Source organism: Channa argus, chromosome 9 (assembly GCF_033026475.1).
Source record: "Channa argus isolate prfri chromosome 9, Channa argus male v1.0, whole genome shotgun sequence".
Lineage (NCBI taxonomy): Eukaryota > Metazoa > Chordata > Actinopteri > Anabantiformes > Channidae > Channa > Channa argus.
The window spans coordinates 2,776,863-2,796,267 of record NC_090205.1 but is presented as its reverse complement, the minus strand read 5'-3'; the positions used below and the strand labels follow the sequence as shown (position 1 = coordinate 2,796,267).

Genomic DNA, 19,405 nt, shown 5'->3' with positions numbered 1-19,405 from the left:
AGAGTTTTCCTATGTGTCACATTGTATCTGGCTGCAGGTTACACATGTGAACATAGTGGGAACACGTCATTTGTTTTTTGTCCAGATGTTTCACCAGTCGTTCAGACACATCCTCTTCTTTAGAAATGGGTTTTATATGGAGTTGTTGATTTCAATCAACTGGAGGCTGGTGAAGTGAAAGTTTCCTGTCCTGCATGTCAGTGTGCAAAGGGCCAATCTGCAGAAGTGGCTGATGTGATGTGTCAGTTTGAGTCACGGTGACAAATGGTAAACTGACAAGATTTCATTTAGTGTGTCTTCTGTTTAAGCCCAGAACAATCATCTTCTCAAACTGGCTTTGATCGCAGAGGCTTTTTCAAAACATATACTGTTTCTGTTGAATTTCAGATGTGTGGAGTGCCGAGTCTGTCTCTCTGTCTTTGTTGATTACATAAGTTGATTTATGGCTAAGGACAGGAAAGTAGAGTGCCTTTTGTCTTTGAGCCAGTTTGGACATTAACAGTAGGTCTCTGAGCTCCTGTTAGGACTTCATCATTGCAGCGTCTGTGTTTCTGTGTAGTCTAATTCTCTGTGGAGTCGTTTGTCATCTGTATGTCTGAAACAAACTGCTCCCACATGAAGCATCCGTGCACATAATATCCAGAATCTGTGAGCGAACATCCGTTGCCTGTAAATGAAACTGACTGGGGATTGTTTCTTTTGCCACAGCGAGACGACAGAGGTCCAGCCAGTGGACCTCCAACCTTCTCCAACCCACCGTTTGGACTGAAGCCACGTTCAGGTGAGTGGGCTCTGGACTAAGAGGGGAGGGTCATCAAACCTGGACCTACCTGTTCCACACATGTGGTGTATTTGTTTTGTTGGTAACTCAGAAATGACTTAATCTGCTTAAGGTTTACTAAAGTTTGTGCAGCATGAATAGTGATGTGGAAACAGCAGATGTGGTGAGACTGATGTCACCCATCATGCTCTACTGTCAAAATGACCTGACTAAGTTGAGAATTTGAAAACTTTAGGCCTGATTTTGATCGACAGAAAGTACAAACAGTAAGGCAGCTATTCTATGTTCTATTGCTTGAAAACTATAAAAAGAGCCCACAAGTCTCTGCTGCTGATTCTGCTTTGTAATCAAACCAGTACTCTGAAAGGTGTTTGGTCGTTTAAAAACTGGGATGAAGCTAGTAAAGTTTTTAAAAGCATACTCACTGTCGCTGTGGATGCATTAGATTTATTTGCCCTGCAAAACCTACATGTGCTGTCTGGTGGACAAACACAGAACTGTACAACGGCTTTAGGTGCTTAAAATATATGTTTTTACGTAATCACGTAAATGGCTGCTACTATATTTCTTACTGAACTGTCATAGTTTTGCAGGTACTTGTCCGCTTGCTGCAGGATTCCTTGATCTTCTTGTCCCTGAACAAAGCTCTTTATAGTAATTCTGGCTGATGTTTGGGGACATGGTCCTGCTGTAGAGAGGATTTGGGAGCGATCAGAACATCCCAAGGGACTAAAACCTTTCCCCAGTACAAGCACTAGTTTGTGCTGACTTAAATGGAAATGACCATTTACAACTGCCTGATAGTTTCATTGTTCGCATTAAGCGGGTGGGAAGGTCGTCTAGCAGCTCCTCCGATCATATTCTTCCCTTTATGGCGGCTCCAGTCTCCAGTGTGTAGTGTGAATCCAAATCAGCACAACAATGAACCAGCAATGTTTAAATGCAGCTTCATGCTCGCTGCTTGTCCGCTGTGTTTGTAGCAGCCCCCGTGCAACCATCCAGCTTTCGTTCGCTAATTGTTACCACTGTGTGACTCGTTGCTAACTGCTGATGAAGGTAACCTAATGCTAACAGCATCTGTTTTGTGAAATGCCACTAATCTTTGTTTTGTTTTGTGCTGTTTTGTGTTGAACCCCCCCCACCTCTGGTTTTTCTCCTTCACTGCTCCTCTCACTCACCTGCCGCATGTTGAAATCATGAACACACCTGCACGTGTGTCATGTCGTATTCATTCCTGCTTCCTGTCGATCACCCTGTTCTTGATTCCCTGCCGACCAATGATCTGGACCTTTCTCCTGGTGATATTGGTGTTCTTGCCGTGTGTTTTCCGTGAATTGATATCTGCCTTGCTGTATACTTGGTTCACCCTGGTGCCCCCACTTTCCACACACTTCTGACCACTGTAGCCCCACCCTCGCTGCCCTGCTCGCCCCCTCCTTCCTGTCTCGACCCCTTCCTCCTCCCACAGGCCTCGCCCTTCCTTAGAGAACCACTTCGTAGCCATGACGACGGAGGCGCGCACACCCGCGGTAGGTCCCACCTTTTTCTAGGCTTGGAAGCTGCAGACTCAGACCACACACCCCCCCTCAGGTGTGTTCAGACTGCCTCTCTCTATCACCAGGCCCTTTTTTCTCCTCAGCAACAGAAACCTGTCGTGTTGTCAAGCAGCTGCTAGAACATTTGTCATCTGAGTTTGCTCTGAGCGCTGTTTTTCTTTGATCACCACATTTAGTAGCCAGTTTGAGCCGTTTTGGGAGTGTGTCACATCTGACTGTGACTCACTAGCTCCTCCTGCTGCTGTTAGTGATCATGTTTGAATGATGTTCATATTGACCCACAATTAATTTGAATGAAATACCCCCCTTCACACACACACACACACACACACACACACACACCAGCAGTAAGTTTAAATTAACAAAGCAATTGTACAATGTAGGACCCAAAATACCTTCACAGCAAACATGTTACTAGCTGAGTTTGCTCAGTGGGTGTGTGTGATATCAGCAGAGCGTCACCACGTTCTGCTTTCATCTCCAGCTGTTCACGTGTTTGTGTGAGGTGGCTGCACACAAACAGATGCATGTGGTTAAAGTTAGATTTCACTGAAACACATTTCACTGTTTTTTGTTGGGACTTTATGTGATAGACTCACACAAAGTGGTACATAATTATGAAGTGGAAGAAAAATTATAAATGGTTTTCAAAATATTTTACAAATAAATATCTGATAAATATCTAAAACCTTTTACCTCAAGTATCTCTTAGCTTAGGAGAGTGCAGGTTAAAGGGACATGAAGTCCATGCAGATGGTGTGTAGCTCCCTCCTGTGGACATTCACTGGAAGGACAGTGTAGCACCAACACACCAGGTGGTGAACCTGGGAAAACTACCCATCGACCTCAAGCTAACACTGGGTCACAGCCTCCTGTTGGTACCAGCTACATGTGACCCAGTTTAACGCTGTGGTTTTTAATGTGTGCTCCATGTTTTACAGCTGGAAATGACAAAGAGGTGATCGAGTGATTCAGCCTTCAGCAGTGTGAGGCTTGATGTGTGGGAGAGTGTTTTGGTTGAGTGTGACTGAAGAGGCCACACTCCTACACACTGAAAGGCTGCTTCTCTCTGAGCCTGTTATCGTTTACGGATTCTGCTCACTGATCCACATTTCATATCACATACAGTATTAGTATTATACTATTATTGTATTATTATTATTATTATTATATTAATCATTCCTGCTGTATTCTGTGCTGGAAAAGGACAAATCAGCATTTTGGGTATTTTATACCCTGGAGTTTAAAGACAAACATGTTCAGGGTGTGAACATGTTTGTGAATTCCTGTACTTGTAGCAGTGCAGAGTTTGGAAGCATCAGACTCACTCACTTATTTAAGTCTGCAGGAAACTTCTTCACACGACTGATCCTGTGACATAGTCAAAGCCAACAGTCCACCGGCTGCACGAGTGCACATCAGTGTTGGCCTTATGGAAGCCATCTTTTATGACAGAGAGAGAATTTTTTTTTCTGTGTCAGTGAATTTCTGAGCCCAGATGTGACTGCACTGGAAGGAAGCAGAGTCACAGTTTGTGTTGTTCTGGTTTTTATGAGCTTTTTCTGAATCTGACGGAGCAGAGGGTGTTTCCTGTCTCCAAGGACCATATCAATAAGGTTAAGAAAACCCTGTTCGCTGTGTAATATCTTCTTTACTGGATGCAGTAAAGACTTAGTTCCAGCCTTCATCATCTGATTTTTAATGACATGGTTCAGTTCACATTCACAAACAAAGTTCAAAAATGGGTTGGTTCAGTAACTATCGGGTTCCCAGCAAGAACCAGGTGCCAAATGATGGATTCGAATGGAAACCATGACAACATCAGCATCATGTATGAAGCACAAGATGTTTAAACTCTTGCTGCAGATCTAATGTGAAGCACCACCTTGCTTTATTTGCTGGTCTGTTGTTTTTCTGCATCCTGTCCAGTGCTTCACAGCATTGAATCATCATGGTTTTATGTTTCCCAGCAGAACTGGTTCATAAACAAAAACTACCATATCACTTTCATAATGAGGTAGCATTTTCGTTTCGGGAAAACTCTCCTGACCTCAGCCTTCAGCTCTGCCTGAGACACTTGTTGAAGTGTCCTGTGTTTCAGAGGCATCACTGTGTTTTTCCAGTGTGTACGAGAGCGTGTCAGTCTAAAGTTGTCTCTCTGGTGTTGTCATCATGTTTGCTGCAGTTTTCCTGCGGAGCCACAAAAGTCTGGAGTCTGTGGATCCTCAGTTCACCATGAGGAGAAAGATGGAGCAGCTGCGTGAGGAACTGGAGCTGATGGAGCAGCTGAGAGACGTGAGACACACTGTTTACTAATCATTAATGAGTTTACATCAGGGCTTTGAATTTAACTGTTAACACCTCCAATTCAATGCAGACGATGGAAATTGTTTTTATTTTCCATGATCAGACAAAATGTGACTGCAATTAGAAGATGAACATTTATTCATCTAAACTTTTTCCACAGGTTGGATCAAAGGTCTCTGGCTTTAGAATATTTGCATGTAATAATAATTTAAAAATTTCAAACACAGCTCTGCAAGAAACGTTTTGCTGAAAATACGTTTTTCTAAGAGCTTTTATTCAAAGGAAGCATCTTGTGTCTCGTAGTGTAGCATCTTTAAATGCCCTGTAATTAAAGTAATGTTTATTTTATTCTAAATCTAGTCTTGGAAACAATCCTCTGCAGGATTTTATACACTAAAAACACGTATAATATCTGGTTTATTGAAGTAGGCAGTACAGGCCTTTGAACTATTTAGGGGTAGGATGCAGGGGTCTTTTAGGGGTTTGCAGACTTATAATTGCGTAAAAATACTTCTCCATTGACACATGTAAACGTCAGAGGCCCTGCTGTGCACAGCTTCCAGATCCCAACAACACGTTGTGTAGAGATTATGTCTGGAGTCAGGATGGAAAAGGGGGCGAAAAAAGAAATGGGAAGAAGTTGAACGAAAAAGTATAAGAAGAGACGTAACTGTGCATAATGGTCCTGATGTTTCACACTGATTTTATATAATATTTATGTATGTTGTTTAACATATTCTATTGTTGTACTGCAGTTTTATCCAGTCTAGTGTATTCATTTAGTTTTCACTGTGTTCTGATAAAAAGCTGTACTTTTATTACAATGCAACAGGGTCCCACTGTTTTGAGATGAGGATATCAAAACGCTGGCTTTGATACTTCAGCATACTAAACTACTATCTGGTTAATGAAGCCTGACATAGTTTCATAATTTACTGTTTGGTCTTTGAAATGACCACTTCAGTTATCTCTCAAAATAGCCATAGGTCTTTTCAGTAACAACAAAGGACAGGACATCGTAGGTTTGTTAAACTTGATACTGCCCCCTTGTGGACACGTACAGCTACAGTGCAATGTGCGAACGTATCCGAGTGTAGGTGCGCACATACGTTTATCCACAGAGAAGTCTAATTCCACCTTTATTCATTTTGTACGTTGTTGTGTCCTCCTCAGAGCATCGAGAGCAGACTGAAGATCGACCTTCCCGAAGACCTCGGCTCGTCTCTGATGGACGGCGTCGTTCTCTGTCATCTGGCCAATCACATTCGCCCACGCTCCGTGGGCAGCATCCACGTCCCCTCACCTGCAGTGGTACGTCCCAGACTCTGAGTCATGCCGCTAATGAACCAGAATGAACGAAAAAAAATGTTTGTTCTCTGTCCTCTGATAAAGTTTGTGTACAGTGTGTGGTTAATACGAATCTGTGTGCAGCAGAGGAAATTGTTTTAGTTCAAAAATCTGGTGAAATATCTACTTTCAAAAGTGCATTTTTGTGACTTTGTGTTTCCAGCCCAAACTCAGCATGGCCAAGTGTCGGAGAAATGTGGAGAACTTCCTGGATGCCTGCAGAAAGATCGGTGTACCACAGGTAAGACGGCACCCACGGCCCTGTTCGTGCCCCGAGAACAGTTCTCTCTCTGAACTGGGGGTTGTTTTCAACCTTCGATCTGTCAACTTAAGTTATTTCTGTCAAAGTTGTGCCAACAAACAGTAAACATTTAATCCGAAATAGACATTTAAATCAATCTAAATGCTAGATTTAAGAAATTAAAGGAGGTTTAGACTCGCAGCATTCCTGGCGAGGAAGTTCCAAATATTTGGCTGTAAACATATACATGGAAAAATATGGGCAGGTTGCTGCTCGTGCATCAGTATTTCTGACAGATTTTTAGATTCTGTCTGACTTTTGCTTTAAAAGTAGATGGTTATCCTGATGTCCACTGTGAGCAAACAGCAGCTGCTGATAATGAGATAAGAAGTTAATTTGGTTACAGTTCATTTCTCGGAAGCTGCACGTTTGTCCAGTTTTACCAGTATGACAGACTGGGCAGCCCTGCAGCAACCCCCAGTTCACCAGAGTTCAACAGTTATACTTTATCTCCTGATTCTGTTAACTGATGTTTGATCAGACTCACATGTAACAAGAACTGTGTCCTGCAAAAACACAAGAAGAATTCTCTTCAGTTTTGCTTTATAATCAGTGTTGACAAGTGAGGTGGAGTTTTTGCAGGACGCTGACATTAAACTCTGAAGCAGATCTGGGGATTAGGCAGCACTTCTCTATCTGAGTGGGTTATGTAGATGTGAAACAAATTTTCTTTACTGTTTTTAGTGTTAAGAGTTTTAAAATCACAGAAAATCTAAACGTGAAAACCTGGAAGTTAAAATCCGCTGAAAGCAACAATTTACGGTTTATCTGCAACTGAGAACTTGAAATGTGCTCAGCCTTTTCCCAGCACTGCTTTTATTTCCTCGTCCGCCTCCTTTTTGTTCTTCATCGCTTTTAAACGGGTTCATTTGTGTCGACATTTGACGCCAATTCATCTGCTCCTTCATCGCTGCCTGCAGCTTCCAGCTTCCTCCATCATGACAGGAGTTGATCAGACTAGCAGCTTCAGTCTGAAACAGAGCTGCTCTGGGTTCTTTCATGTGTGTGTGTGCGTGTCTGTGTGTAAAAATGTATTGGAAAAAGCTGCATTGTTTTTAAGTCTGTTTCAGCAGCATTAGCGGTTTCTGACTGTAAGTGTTCAGGAGTCGCAGCTGAACAACTGTCTCCACTGTCCAGTCACTGTTCACGCTCGGATTCTTCATGATACAGTGACAGGAACAAAAACCAAACGAGGTTTAAGATTTAGGCAAACTTGCTGATCTGCTTCCATGCAGCCAGTTAGCTTAGCTTAGCATAAACCTGCAGGCCACCACACAGAGGGATTAAAGTTGAACTGACCTAACTCTTGCCAGAACATCTGGCCAGCTGCATGTGTTCAAGTACACATTGTAACGTGGAGGCCAGATTTCTACTGTTTTCCTTGTTGTTGAGACAAAAACTAAAACCATTGTGTCTCAAAGTATTATAAGACTCTCTGCAGCCTTTTAAACACACATCAGGTCTCTCTGGACAGACCTGATGGACACGCGTCCACTAGCTGTCTGAACACTTTAAATAACCCAGCTACAGCGTGTTTCACCTAGTGAGCTTTAGAGGTGCTGGTGAATTTAGCTGTTTGGACAGAGCCAGACTCAGTGGAGTGGGATCAGTCACAGCTTCACGAGAAGCAAATGAGTGTATCTCCCGAAAGTGCAATGAAACGAAGAGTTTGTGTTTATGTAAGTCACAAACGGAAATCAAAGAGCTTTTTACTGTGTTAGAGGTCACAAGAATAAGGATAATGCAGCACAGCTGTATTTGTTTCATCCAGTGTTATAAGGAAGGTGATGAATGATTTTCATCACATTTATAGACATTTTTGACATTATTGGGGCTTAAAGGTCAAATAAATGTCATGTAAAATGTGATAGAAAGTGTGTTTTTTTTGTCTTCACATCATGTTAATGCATCACTCTTAGAACCTTTCTCTCTGTGGTAACACGAAGGTGTTTCTTCACTCTGACCTTTGACTTCCATTCCTGCTGCTTGCTGACAGGCCTCGGCCTGCGATTGGCCGGCCGCCTGCAGCCTCAGCGCTTTACTGACGCGGCTTCTCCGAGCTAATGTGCTAACAGCTTCTGTGCTAACGCTGCTACGCTGGCTCTCCCATCAGCCACCTCACCTTCTCATGATGGATGCTCACTGGGAGGGTGTAGCTTTTCTCCACCCCCCTTTAAGCATCCCTGCGCATTTCCATGGTAACCCTTGCCTGGCACACCATCTTTCTTTCTTATGTGACCTTTGACCTCTGTGACCATTGGTTAACCTCTTTTCTTTCTCTTTTCACTTTCCTGCTGGATCGCACCATATCTCCCTCCTCTTCCTCTTTTTTTTGTACATCTTCTCCATCTTTGTGCCTGTTCTTTCTCATTTTTCTCATCTCCTTTTTACTTGAACTATACCTTATATCTTTCTTCCCTCTCTCTTTTACTCACCCTCTTGTTGCCTCTTCACATCGTTTTCCTTTTTTCGTACTTGTCCTCAAACTTACTCTGTTCTCACTTCTGTTTTTCTTTGCTTGATATTTTTCATTCTTGGAGAGTATTTTATCCATCCTTTCTTCCATCTTCCTCCCTCAATCACATCTTCTTCCTTGCTTTTTTGAAAACTTTCTGTTCTCCAATTTTTCTCCACCATTTTTCCTTTTCATTTTAAAAACACTTGTGCTTTTCTTTAACTCCAACTTTTTTTACTCTTTTTTCCTCATACCCTTGTTTCCATTCACCTTTCTACATCCTCATATGTTCCATCCGTATTTTCTTCTTTCTCCTTGTCATCTTTTTCTTTATCCTTTCCTTGTATTATTCTGTTTTTATTCTCACCACCATCATTTTCATTGTTTTCACACCTCTCCCACCTGCTCAAACTTATTTACAACCTTCTTTCCTACTTTTTTGACTTACTTCCTTGTTTAATTTTTGTCATGTTTAACATCTTTGTTCCATCTTTTTTCCAACATCAACCTCTCATCTCCATCATCCCTTATTCCCTGCTTCCTTTTCTAACACTTTTGTTTCTTTTTCTATTCACTTCACCTTCTCCCCTGCTTTTTCTTTTACTCCCTTGTTGTTTCATTCCCACCACTTCTTTTACCTTTCTTAATTCACTCCCCCCTCCCTTTCTAACGGGGGTGTCAGTCTTCCCTATGTTCGCCCTACGACATCACCCAGTGCCGCCTGCAGCCGGTTCATGCTACAGTTCGGGCACTGGTTGCCTTGGATACCTTGGATCGAGACAAGATGCGGGAAGAGGCTCTCTCGACTCCACCCCATGTCTCCTCCGGGGCGTCAGAGACTCCCTCCTTTGTGTCTGTCACCACTCAAACCCCACCTCCTGCCTGGCAGATCTGGGACTTCGTTGGCGCGAGCCTGGTTCACATCCTCTGCCTAGTTCTGCTGTTCGTGGCCTATACTTGGTGTGAACTGACATAACCATGACAACAGCATCTTATCAATCATCACCCAGCCCCCCCCCCCCACCCCCTCTTTTTGACCACTCTCATTATTTTTGCTGCATTTCTGTCCCATGGGAATTGTCATGCAGAATGAATCGCTGTAACCATTCCTCCTTTCCACACTGTGCACAAAGAGATTCCTTCATAAACGGTTTTCAGAGGAAGAAGACACCGAGACAAAAACAACAGTCCTCTTCGTAAATCAACGAGAGTTTCCGTCTCGTTGCGTCATCTGCAAAACTGGACAGACATTTTCTGCGGCTAATTTTTTAAATATTGTGTTAAAAGCACCTAAATGTCCAGTTTTGCTGAGCTGTGGTGTTGAGATACTTTAGCTTTATGTGCTACTCACTGAGTTTGTCTAAACTTCACAGTATTTTGTAAAGAAAATTGTAGATTTTATGTTGTATTTTTGATGATGGAATCTCTTTGTGGCCAGAATTTAAAGCAGTGACAGCAACAAATAATTCTTTCACTGCTCACCAGGGCATGTGAATATATGAGCGCGTACTACTTCCATGACAATGTGATGTCCTCTTCTGGGATCAGGTAAAACCCTCTGATGGTCCCATGTGATATGGATGCAGCATCACCATGAGTCGTCACATCTCTCCTTCCTCACCCTCAGCCCCTTTGATTTTCTCTTCTTGTTGCCCCTGTGGGAAAAATGATAACATCTCACAGACATGTTGTGTCTTTGCAATAAATCGGCACGGAAATTTATAATGGAAGCAGGAAGTGTGAAGCAGTGGATACTTGAAATCACTGACGTCACGTTGACATTTTGAAGAGCAGAGACATCGGTCCAACAGAGAAGTAGGCCACACCGAGGATATGAAGGGTTGTAGGAATCGTGACCAGTACATCCTTGACCACCTTTCTGCCCCTAATGAGCTTCAGCAGCTCAGATGAGAAGCTGAACCACAGCCGCTGGAGGACAAATTTAGAGACCCTCAACCAACTTTTCTCAGACTAAAGGAGCTTGCAGACCTGACTGTTGTCTCAGCCCAGGACTTAAAGACATCAGCTTCTTGTTGTCGTCACCCTCTGGATGCATTAAAACTCTTTTTATCTTCCAGTTACATTTTAACAAAGTCACTGTATTTTGTTGATCAGCTGTGTTTCCCTCTCTCCCTCACTACATTTTGACAGTAGGAGATGAACATTTTACACAGTAAGTGTTTTAACATTGCCCAACCCTGTTTTACTAAAGGACAATTCATGCTGTCCACATCTGCATGTAGTATGCATGACATAAGTCTGCAAGGGCTTGTGCAAAGGTTCAGTGCAGCCCAAGTCCACGTTCACTGTCCAACCCCGTCAGTGCACTGACAGTCATACCCTAACAGATGTGCACAGCAGGAACTGTTTTACCCTTTTCACTTTGTATCAGATGTAAAGGAAGAAATCATGATCTGGCCTTTAAATGATAATTATTGACCATTTGACTTTGTTGGCTCCAGAGGTGGCAGAAGTACACAAGCGTAAAACTCAACTAAAAATACAAGTACTTGCCTGAGATGTTCTCCACTACAAGAAGTAGCATCATGTTCAGTTTAGTTCATGAATGCACAGTTTTAATGAAGAGAACCACTGTGAAAAATCAACAAATTCTTTCTGTTCACAAATTTACTATTTAGATAGTAGCAACAAAAAGCAAATGTTGGGGGCGAAACACCAGAGAAATTAAACCTTTTTTAAAAAGAAAAAAACATTTATCATCAATTTGTTTCTCATCTGTCCGCTAAACTGCAACAGTTCTAGGCATAAATGAAAAGTTAGGATCTACAGCTGCTTCATTTGTAATAGCACATCAGCATTTCTTTGTTCATGAGATGTTTTACAAAATCTGCATCTGCAAGTACACAACTACTAAGAGTACAATATTTCCCTCTGCATTGTAGCACATAAAAATATATTAGACATACTCAAGTACAAGTATCTCAAATTTGGACTTAAATGCAGTACTTGAGTAGATGTACTGCCACCTCTGTTTTTTTTTTTTTTTTAAACCTTCAGTACGGCTGCCAGATGGTCGTGATGAAAACCCTGTGTGGTCACTGATGATCCACTGCAGACAAGTTTTATTTTGTTCCGTTTTTTAAAGCTAATGAGAACAGGTATCGGTTTGAGTCACAGACAATTTCCTGCACAGTTGCACAACTGTGGTGTGAAGATTTGAAGCTGTATTTTCATGGACATTCCCGGAGGCACATGATCCCTGAATAGAGATGTTCACCTCTATTTAACTGCACAAATGGTATTTTTCCCAGCTGTGATTATAATGTGATGTGGAGCCAATGGAAGCCATATTTCATTAGTTGTTGAGGATATATATTAGCTGGGTGTTGTTTTCTCCCTTGTTTGGTTCTTTTAAGCTGTTAACAGAATATGATGTTTAGAAGGAAAATGTGAATTTATTTATTGAAATGAAACCTTTTAACTTCTGCTGTATCCTGATATGCAACGTCAACGATTTTGGAGAATATTTGAAGGGCTACAGATGCTGGAGTTAATGAAGTCAGATATTTATTCTTAGTCTTTTTAAGCTGTTTATTGTTAAGGGTTTGACACCTGGAGGTTTGCTGTGCTGTAACATAAAGACGATGAATGTGAATATGAATTCACAGAAACCGAATGAATGCAAATGCCTTCATACTTTGATGTAACCGATATAGAGCATAATATATCTGAATGTTTGAGATAAGTGAGCGGATGCTGAAAAACTTTCTCTCTTTCTGTTGTTTACACATTCTCTCCAGATTTTGTAACTTTGTGACGGATGGATGAATGGGAATGTTTCACGTGGGAGCTTGTGTATGATATTTGACTGTGAGTCTGAGGTAATAAATGCAGTGTAGGGACGTCTGTTCCACAGTGTCGTTGTTTGAGGTTGAGGGTATAAAACCGGGTGCTGCCTTTCCACATAGCAACATCTCATTTCCTCCTTTGATTTGGAACTAATTTAATGCTACTACTACTAATGCTTTGAATCAACGCACTGAAGAAAACCTACTCAGCTTGTCTATAACTACTACTATAACTACGTCGTCATTTTCTCTGCCCTGATCTCGGCATTAACGTCCTGCAGGATTAACGTGGCTTTGTTTATGTTGTGGAAAAGCAGAAGCTACAAGGAAGAAAATCCAAGTCTGCCCCCCTATGGCCAACCTTTCCAGTCTTACAAACATGCAGAGTATGCATGTATGTAGTGTAAACTAACCCCCCCATGAGACAGGTGATGTCCATTTCATTATCTGTAAACTCACAAGTTTGTGTTTTACAGGTCATTTTCTGTGCAATGAACAAATTAGTTAGAAAGTCTTAAATGTACAATATGGAACTTAAGCCCATGCTGTCCACTCTGCTTCACTCTGCTCCACTCTGCTCTGCTCCACTCTGCACAGCCCTATGGGTGTTTGTCATTATCTAATGACAATAAATAAGAACATGCAAAACTTTCTCATCAAGCATCACTGAAATCTGCTAATTGGAGGCTGAGCTTCGCTCTAAACGGAGAATCTGTATTTGGTTAAACAAACTCTGATTTATTATCTAATTACTGGACGTTACGCTGTGCTTCTAACAGGATGTGCAAACACTGACTGGAGGTAAATCAGTTTATACCATCTTCCCAAAACAAAGAGGGACTATGGATGAAAATTGGCTTAAGGGGATTCTGGGACAGTCTATAGACCTCCACTGTCCCCGTTAAAAATATTATAATAACTGTCTAAATCTACGTCTTCATCTGCTCCTACACTCCTCTCTGTGTCCTCTGTCTGTGGTCTCCCAGGACAAGCTGTGTCTTCCTCACCACATCCTGGAGGAGAAAGGCCTGGTGAAGGTGTCCGTCACGGTGCAGGCTCTGGTGGACGAGGCCTCGTCCAAACAAACATGAGAAGCAGAGACGGACGGAGCGTCGCCGACCGACAACACACACACACCTGGATCGACACGACTTTGCCCGATGGTGTAACACATCTCTGGGGTTGCTGTGCATCCGGGTTTATTACATTTAAAGACGCAAAGTGATGCCAAGGGAGGTTATCTGGTCACACGTTGATTTTTCTTTTTTTTACTGATTCATTCAATGGACTTTGACCTTAAACTATGTGTTTTTTGTACCAGTTTCTGGGGGGTAGGGGGGAAATACAGCCCCCTTTAACACGCACCTCTTAGAGCTGAAGGGCATAAACACACCTCCACTGTTATGTTTGATGTGTTGTAGAGGCCAGTGAAGACGGGAAAATTTCAAGAATAAAGTCATAAATAAGATTTAAAGATAATAAAATAGAATGTTGTAGATATTCTGAATTTTAGAAAAAGTCATTCAAGTCATTCGTAATTTTTTAAGTCGTAAAGAACAATAATTGTAAAATACGACTTTATTTGTAAGATTAAAACTTCACTGACGTAACATAAAATTACATCTCTTGTAGAAAAGAAAAATGCGACTTTATTCTCGAAATCTCTGATTTTCATTGGCTTGTTTTAAATTTGAGGCAGGAGCATTTTAAAAGACTGGGATTTCAGTATCAACTAGATTTCGAGGTTGGTAGCGCAGAGGGAGACCACATTTAACCGCAACTTGTATTTAAACGCAAAGATATAATATAAAGAGAAGCTGAGTTAAGTTGTTGTAAACATTCAGAAAGAAATATCCCAAAAATATTTTTCTCTAATATATATTTTAGGTATAATTATGTATGTTTTCTAAAAGTTGGACTTTTGATTATCTGTGGAGCTGTTTGCATGTCCCTGAAGCAGGGTGAGTCTGAGTTTACCTGCCACTGTGGGGACACTAATCTGTTTTTCAGGCCTCTGACACGAGTCCAGGAGTCTAGTTTGATGTAGTTTGGGGTCTTTTTAGTCTTTGTGTTCACAGATGGAGGGAAAATGGACCCGGAGGCCTTTTTTTATTTGGCTTTGTCGGTGAAACTTCTGCAGCGGTTCTGTTGACTTTGGTGTTTTTATGACATGCAGTTTGCTCGAGTGCCAAAACTTTAATAACTGGTGTTAAACATAAGCACTTTTTATTCCTGTGTGACGTCCATTTTATCAGCTTCTCTTGTCTGTGAGCACTTCAGTGCTGGAACCAAGTACAAGATGCTGATCTAGAAGTACTTCATAAACAAAAGTTGAAGTACAGAATAAAACATTTACTTTATTAAAAGTCAACAGCACTGCAAACAGATGGTTAATGCACCGATAATCATCGCAGCTGCTCAAGTTTGAGCTTTAATTATTTTCTTTTTCTCTGTTTGTACATAATGTTTAGTCCTGGAAGATCGAAACACAACCTAAATGTTTAGGTCAGTGTTTGGTGAAAGTGCAACAGCTGATAAGTTAAAGTTTGTTTTTTTATCAGATTCTCACACATGAAAAGTTGCTAAAGCTTCAAGCTTAGTGTAGTAAAGTAAGAAAAAATACATTTATATTTAGTCATTTGCCAGATGGGTTTTATCCAAAGGAACAAAGCAGCAAAAGTCTAAATCAGGGAGGAACTTGATAAATACCAGATTTGTGTATGTGAGGATGAGGAGGGATCTCATGCAACCGGATTCCAAAAAACCTCACAACCCGAGTTTGCAAAACTCAAAAACGATAAATTCAAAGTAAAAATCGTGTGTTGAAGTGATTTATCCGCCGCTTTAGTTTGTGTGTGTGTGCGTGACGATGTGGCAGTGCAGACCTGACAGGAACCAGACTTTAGAGGGGCAGTAAGGAATCGTTGACTTTCAGCAACACCAATAATCTTCATCTGTACAACGACAGCAGCTTCTCTCAGTCTTATTTACTCCTTAGATTTTATTCTTTAAGCTGCAGAGTCAGTGATTTAACGGCTTCAGAACACAAAGTGCTTCCATATGATTCCACATTGTGTAATATAGGATTTAAACTGTTGATGTGGTTTACTGTCCTCCAACATATTTGCTTCTGTCCTCCAGTACAAGATTTGTAATTTTATGTTTTTTGAATTATGTGGTTAAAGTTTCAGGTATTTATTTCAGATTTCATCAGTGCTTGTATATAGTTCAGGGTGCTGGACAATACTGTCCCAAATATAAGACGTCCTGAATGTAAGGCCACTTACACGGCAGTTATCATTTAAACTCAGAAAATACAGCACGTCAAAGATAAAGAAATCTGACCTGTGTGCTTTTACTGCGAAATGCAGCATGGAAGTAGCTAATATACCCAACAGTTGTTATTTTACTATATCAGATGAAACCGGAGGCTGGTCCCTTCAGGGGGACGTGTTGTTACGCTGGTTGTCCTTCCTGTCGCAGCCCTCTAATTTGTTTTAATCAGTGCTTGGGGCCGGCAGCAAGGTGGTCCTTGGTGGCTGGGCGGGGCCTGTTGGGGTGGAATTCGAGCCTGTGGCCTTCTGCATCCCAACCCAATGCTCTACCACTGAGCCCACCGGGCCCCCCAAGATGATAAAATGGCTAAAAGAAATGCACATAAAAAGCAGAAATGATTTGTATGTGCAAAGTTCAGTGTTTCCACCTAAGTATATGTATGATGAGATCGATTAAGTAGAGCAGTAGTTTATGTGAAGCAGGTAGCTGTTGGACTGTAATGTGTTCAAAGGCCTGTTAATATAGAAATACAAAGACATACAGTCAATATTTGTGCAATTTACAGATTCACTGCCTGCTCGGCCGCCACTGCGGGTACGATCATATTCTATAGGAAACGCTGAAGATGCTTCATTTACCAACAGAGGAAAGTCCACAGTGTCCTCTCCATACCTGCTAACAGGAGCTGAACATCGAATCCATCTGTGACCTTTCACCCTAATTTTCAAAGTGATGGCATAGATACGTGACGTAATGCAAACTCATTTTTAGCGTGATTTGTCCTCCCATAGAAGTCGGCCTCCGTATTAGAGAAGAATTCATTTTTAGAAAAACAAATGCTACGTGATCTGGAAGCTGAATCATCAAGTCCAGTTGATATGAGTTAACTTCCACATAACCACAGCTGGAGGACAGAGAACCTTTACAGATAACACCATCTTATATCCCAGAGCAAATGTAACTGTGGAAAGCAGCTGAGAACACATGGATATGGCTTTAGGACAGACCTGAAAAAAACATGATCTGCCCCTTTTAACGGATTTGTTCAATGTAAATAAGTTCTACAGTCTGACCCACATGAGCAGAGTCAGCGATTTAGCTTTTGTCACGTTTACTTTCTGCCCCTTTAAAACCCAAATCCTCACAGGTCCATGTTCATGTTGTGCTTTTACTAATGTGTAGCACCCTTGGACCAGCAGAGCATTTTTATTTTGTCTGATGTCCAAAGACTGAGCCACTTTTATTTTGCAGTTAAATTAAAATGAAATAATGCTTCCACTGGACAGATTTGACACACAAAAACAACCCACACAGCCCCATTGTCTCTTGCGATAAAGGATTTTATTTAAATGTACTATAGCTCGTGTACATATTATTTATCGCACAAATTTCCTGTTGGTGTGTTAAGATAAAGCAGTGATGTGTGTCAAGTTATGTACTGTATGTTCCACCTTAAAACACTCCCATCAGCAGCCTGAAGCCTTTATAACCAGTTTATAATCATCTGTTTGGACACTACGGGCAACAGCAGAGAACACAAACCTTATTAATATCTGTGATTATTTTGCTCCTGTTCGTGATCATACAGCGAAACTAACAGGATAAATATGACACCTACTGTGTGGAGTTAGACAAAGTTCATATTCTGCATCAGCAACATGCTTCATAGATCTGACTCATATCCACAGTTGTTTGCACGTCACATGGTCAGTGTTTCTGAGAAAAGCAATAAAACCACAGTTGCTGCTTCCCGGACAGAATCTGCACTTTAATCCCATCTCTGTTCTATCAACTGAGAAACTCTTCATTCATCTTTGTTCTCAAAGAAGAGTTTGACAAATGTGACGCTGGTGTAAATTGTGTAAATGTGCATTTCCAAGCCTGCTGATTGTTAAGCAGTGTTGTAATTCTTTTTGTACATACACAGTATATATTGTTAAGAAACAGCCTGTACTCACTTTTTGTACTTTTCTGACTGGGAGGAAATGTATTTTTGTTGTTGGGATTTTGATGTAACATACCCTTTTGTAACTCTTTGTGTAATTTGTTTTAATGTCGCCTTAACTGCTGTGTATACTGTACATACTGGGGTGTATTTCTCATTGCTACATCAGTAAAGACCTCATCTGTCAAACACCTTTGGTTTCCATCACTGCACCGACAGAGTGAAAAATGCACAAATCTGAGGATGTTCAACCAAAATAACTGACCTGATACAATATTGAAATAAAAATTGGGACACAATAATTTAAAAAAAAAAAAATCCGACTGCACTTTGATTCTTCTCATTTGCTCTTTAACTGTGGATTCTTTACCTGTTTACTCTGTGTCGGGTCGTCCCCCATTTTACATGGGAGGTGATGGAAAACACAAAACGGGATGTGGAAGAAGCAGATCAGTGCAAAAAAAGGTGTTGTTTAGCAACCAAATACTAAACAGAGGCAAAACCCAATTCCAACAAGAGCAAAAAAAAAAAAAACACCCACACAGCAAACTGAAAAGCCCCCCCACTCAACTACTGAGCATTTCATGCTCCCACCTAAGTAGAACCTACCACCTGCACAGGTAAGCATGAGGTAAGCTCAATCACATGAAAGTACGTTACTTTAAATAAATATCTCATTTACTGCAACGACAAAATGACAATGGCTACATCTTTATATAATAACTTTATTCAATAGTGTATTTAATCTCCCTAAATATCATATTACATTTCCTCCCTCAACCTACCACTGCTGACAGGACCTAGTGATGCAAATATATCAGTGTTTTTCTGAAACGTTAATTACATATATTACACATTATATTAGTGAAGTCAGTGTTACAGCGCTAAGCTGCTTTGTGGCCCTTAGAAAATAAGCAGAGCTGTAAAACAGGCAGAAACTTGTATTTTGTACTTTACATTGTATTGTATTAGTTAACCTAATAAAGTGGACACTGAGCGTAGTTGGAGCATTAAGCCAAAGACACAAACTGGAAGAGATCTCAGTGGTTTCATCTTCTTTTCCGTTTTACTTACACCTGGACCTTTGCTTGCGTAAAGGTTGTGGGGGGTGGGACAAAGGTTAAGGGGAAACCCACCTACTGATCTACTGAGGAGACACTTTACAGATTCATGGGAGGTTTTAGCTCACTTGCTCCGAAGAAGTAATAACTGCCAACACAAACTGTGTATTAATAAACAATGTACTTGTAGTTGCTTACAACTACAGTGCATCCAGAAAGTATTCACACTTTTTCCACATTTTGTCATGTTACAGCCTTATTCCAAAATGGATTCAATATTTTCCTCAAACTTCTACAAACAATCTGCCATAATGACAATGTGAAAGAAGTTTCAGTCGAAGAACATTCAGTCGACTGGACATGATTTGAAAAACTACACACCTGTCTATATAAAGGTCCCACAATTAGCAGTGCATGTCAAAGCATAAACCAAGACATAAAGTCCAAGGAATTGTCTGTAGACCTCAGGGACAGGATTGTATCAAGGCACATAACTTGACGAGGGTACAGAAAACTTTCTACAGCACTGAAGGTCCCAATAATCACAGTGGCCTCCATCATCTGTAA

At 41.1% G+C, this 19,405-nt stretch overlaps 1 protein-coding gene across 7 annotated transcripts in view; it reads left to right on the top strand.

Moving 5' to 3' along the window:
* The window catches only part of lrch1 (leucine-rich repeats and calponin homology (CH) domain containing 1), a 65,522-nt gene extending 47,556 nt beyond the window's left edge, over positions 1–17,966 (top strand). For 2 of the 7 annotated variants that reach the window (XM_067515160.1, XM_067515161.1), the window contains 6 exons: positions 709–781; positions 2,188–2,310; positions 4,523–4,632; positions 5,818–5,955; positions 6,155–6,232; positions 9,430–13,536. In XM_067515160.1, coding sequence (XP_067371261.1) covers positions 709–781; positions 2,188–2,310; positions 4,523–4,632; positions 5,818–5,955; positions 6,155–6,232; positions 9,430–9,723 — 816 coding nt within the window. In that variant the 3' untranslated portion in view covers positions 9,724–13,536. The other 5 variants (XM_067515162.1, XM_067515165.1, XR_010915135.1 and 2 more) reach the window with 4 other exon arrangements.
* The last annotated feature ends 1,439 nt before the right edge of the window (positions 17,967–19,405 follow it).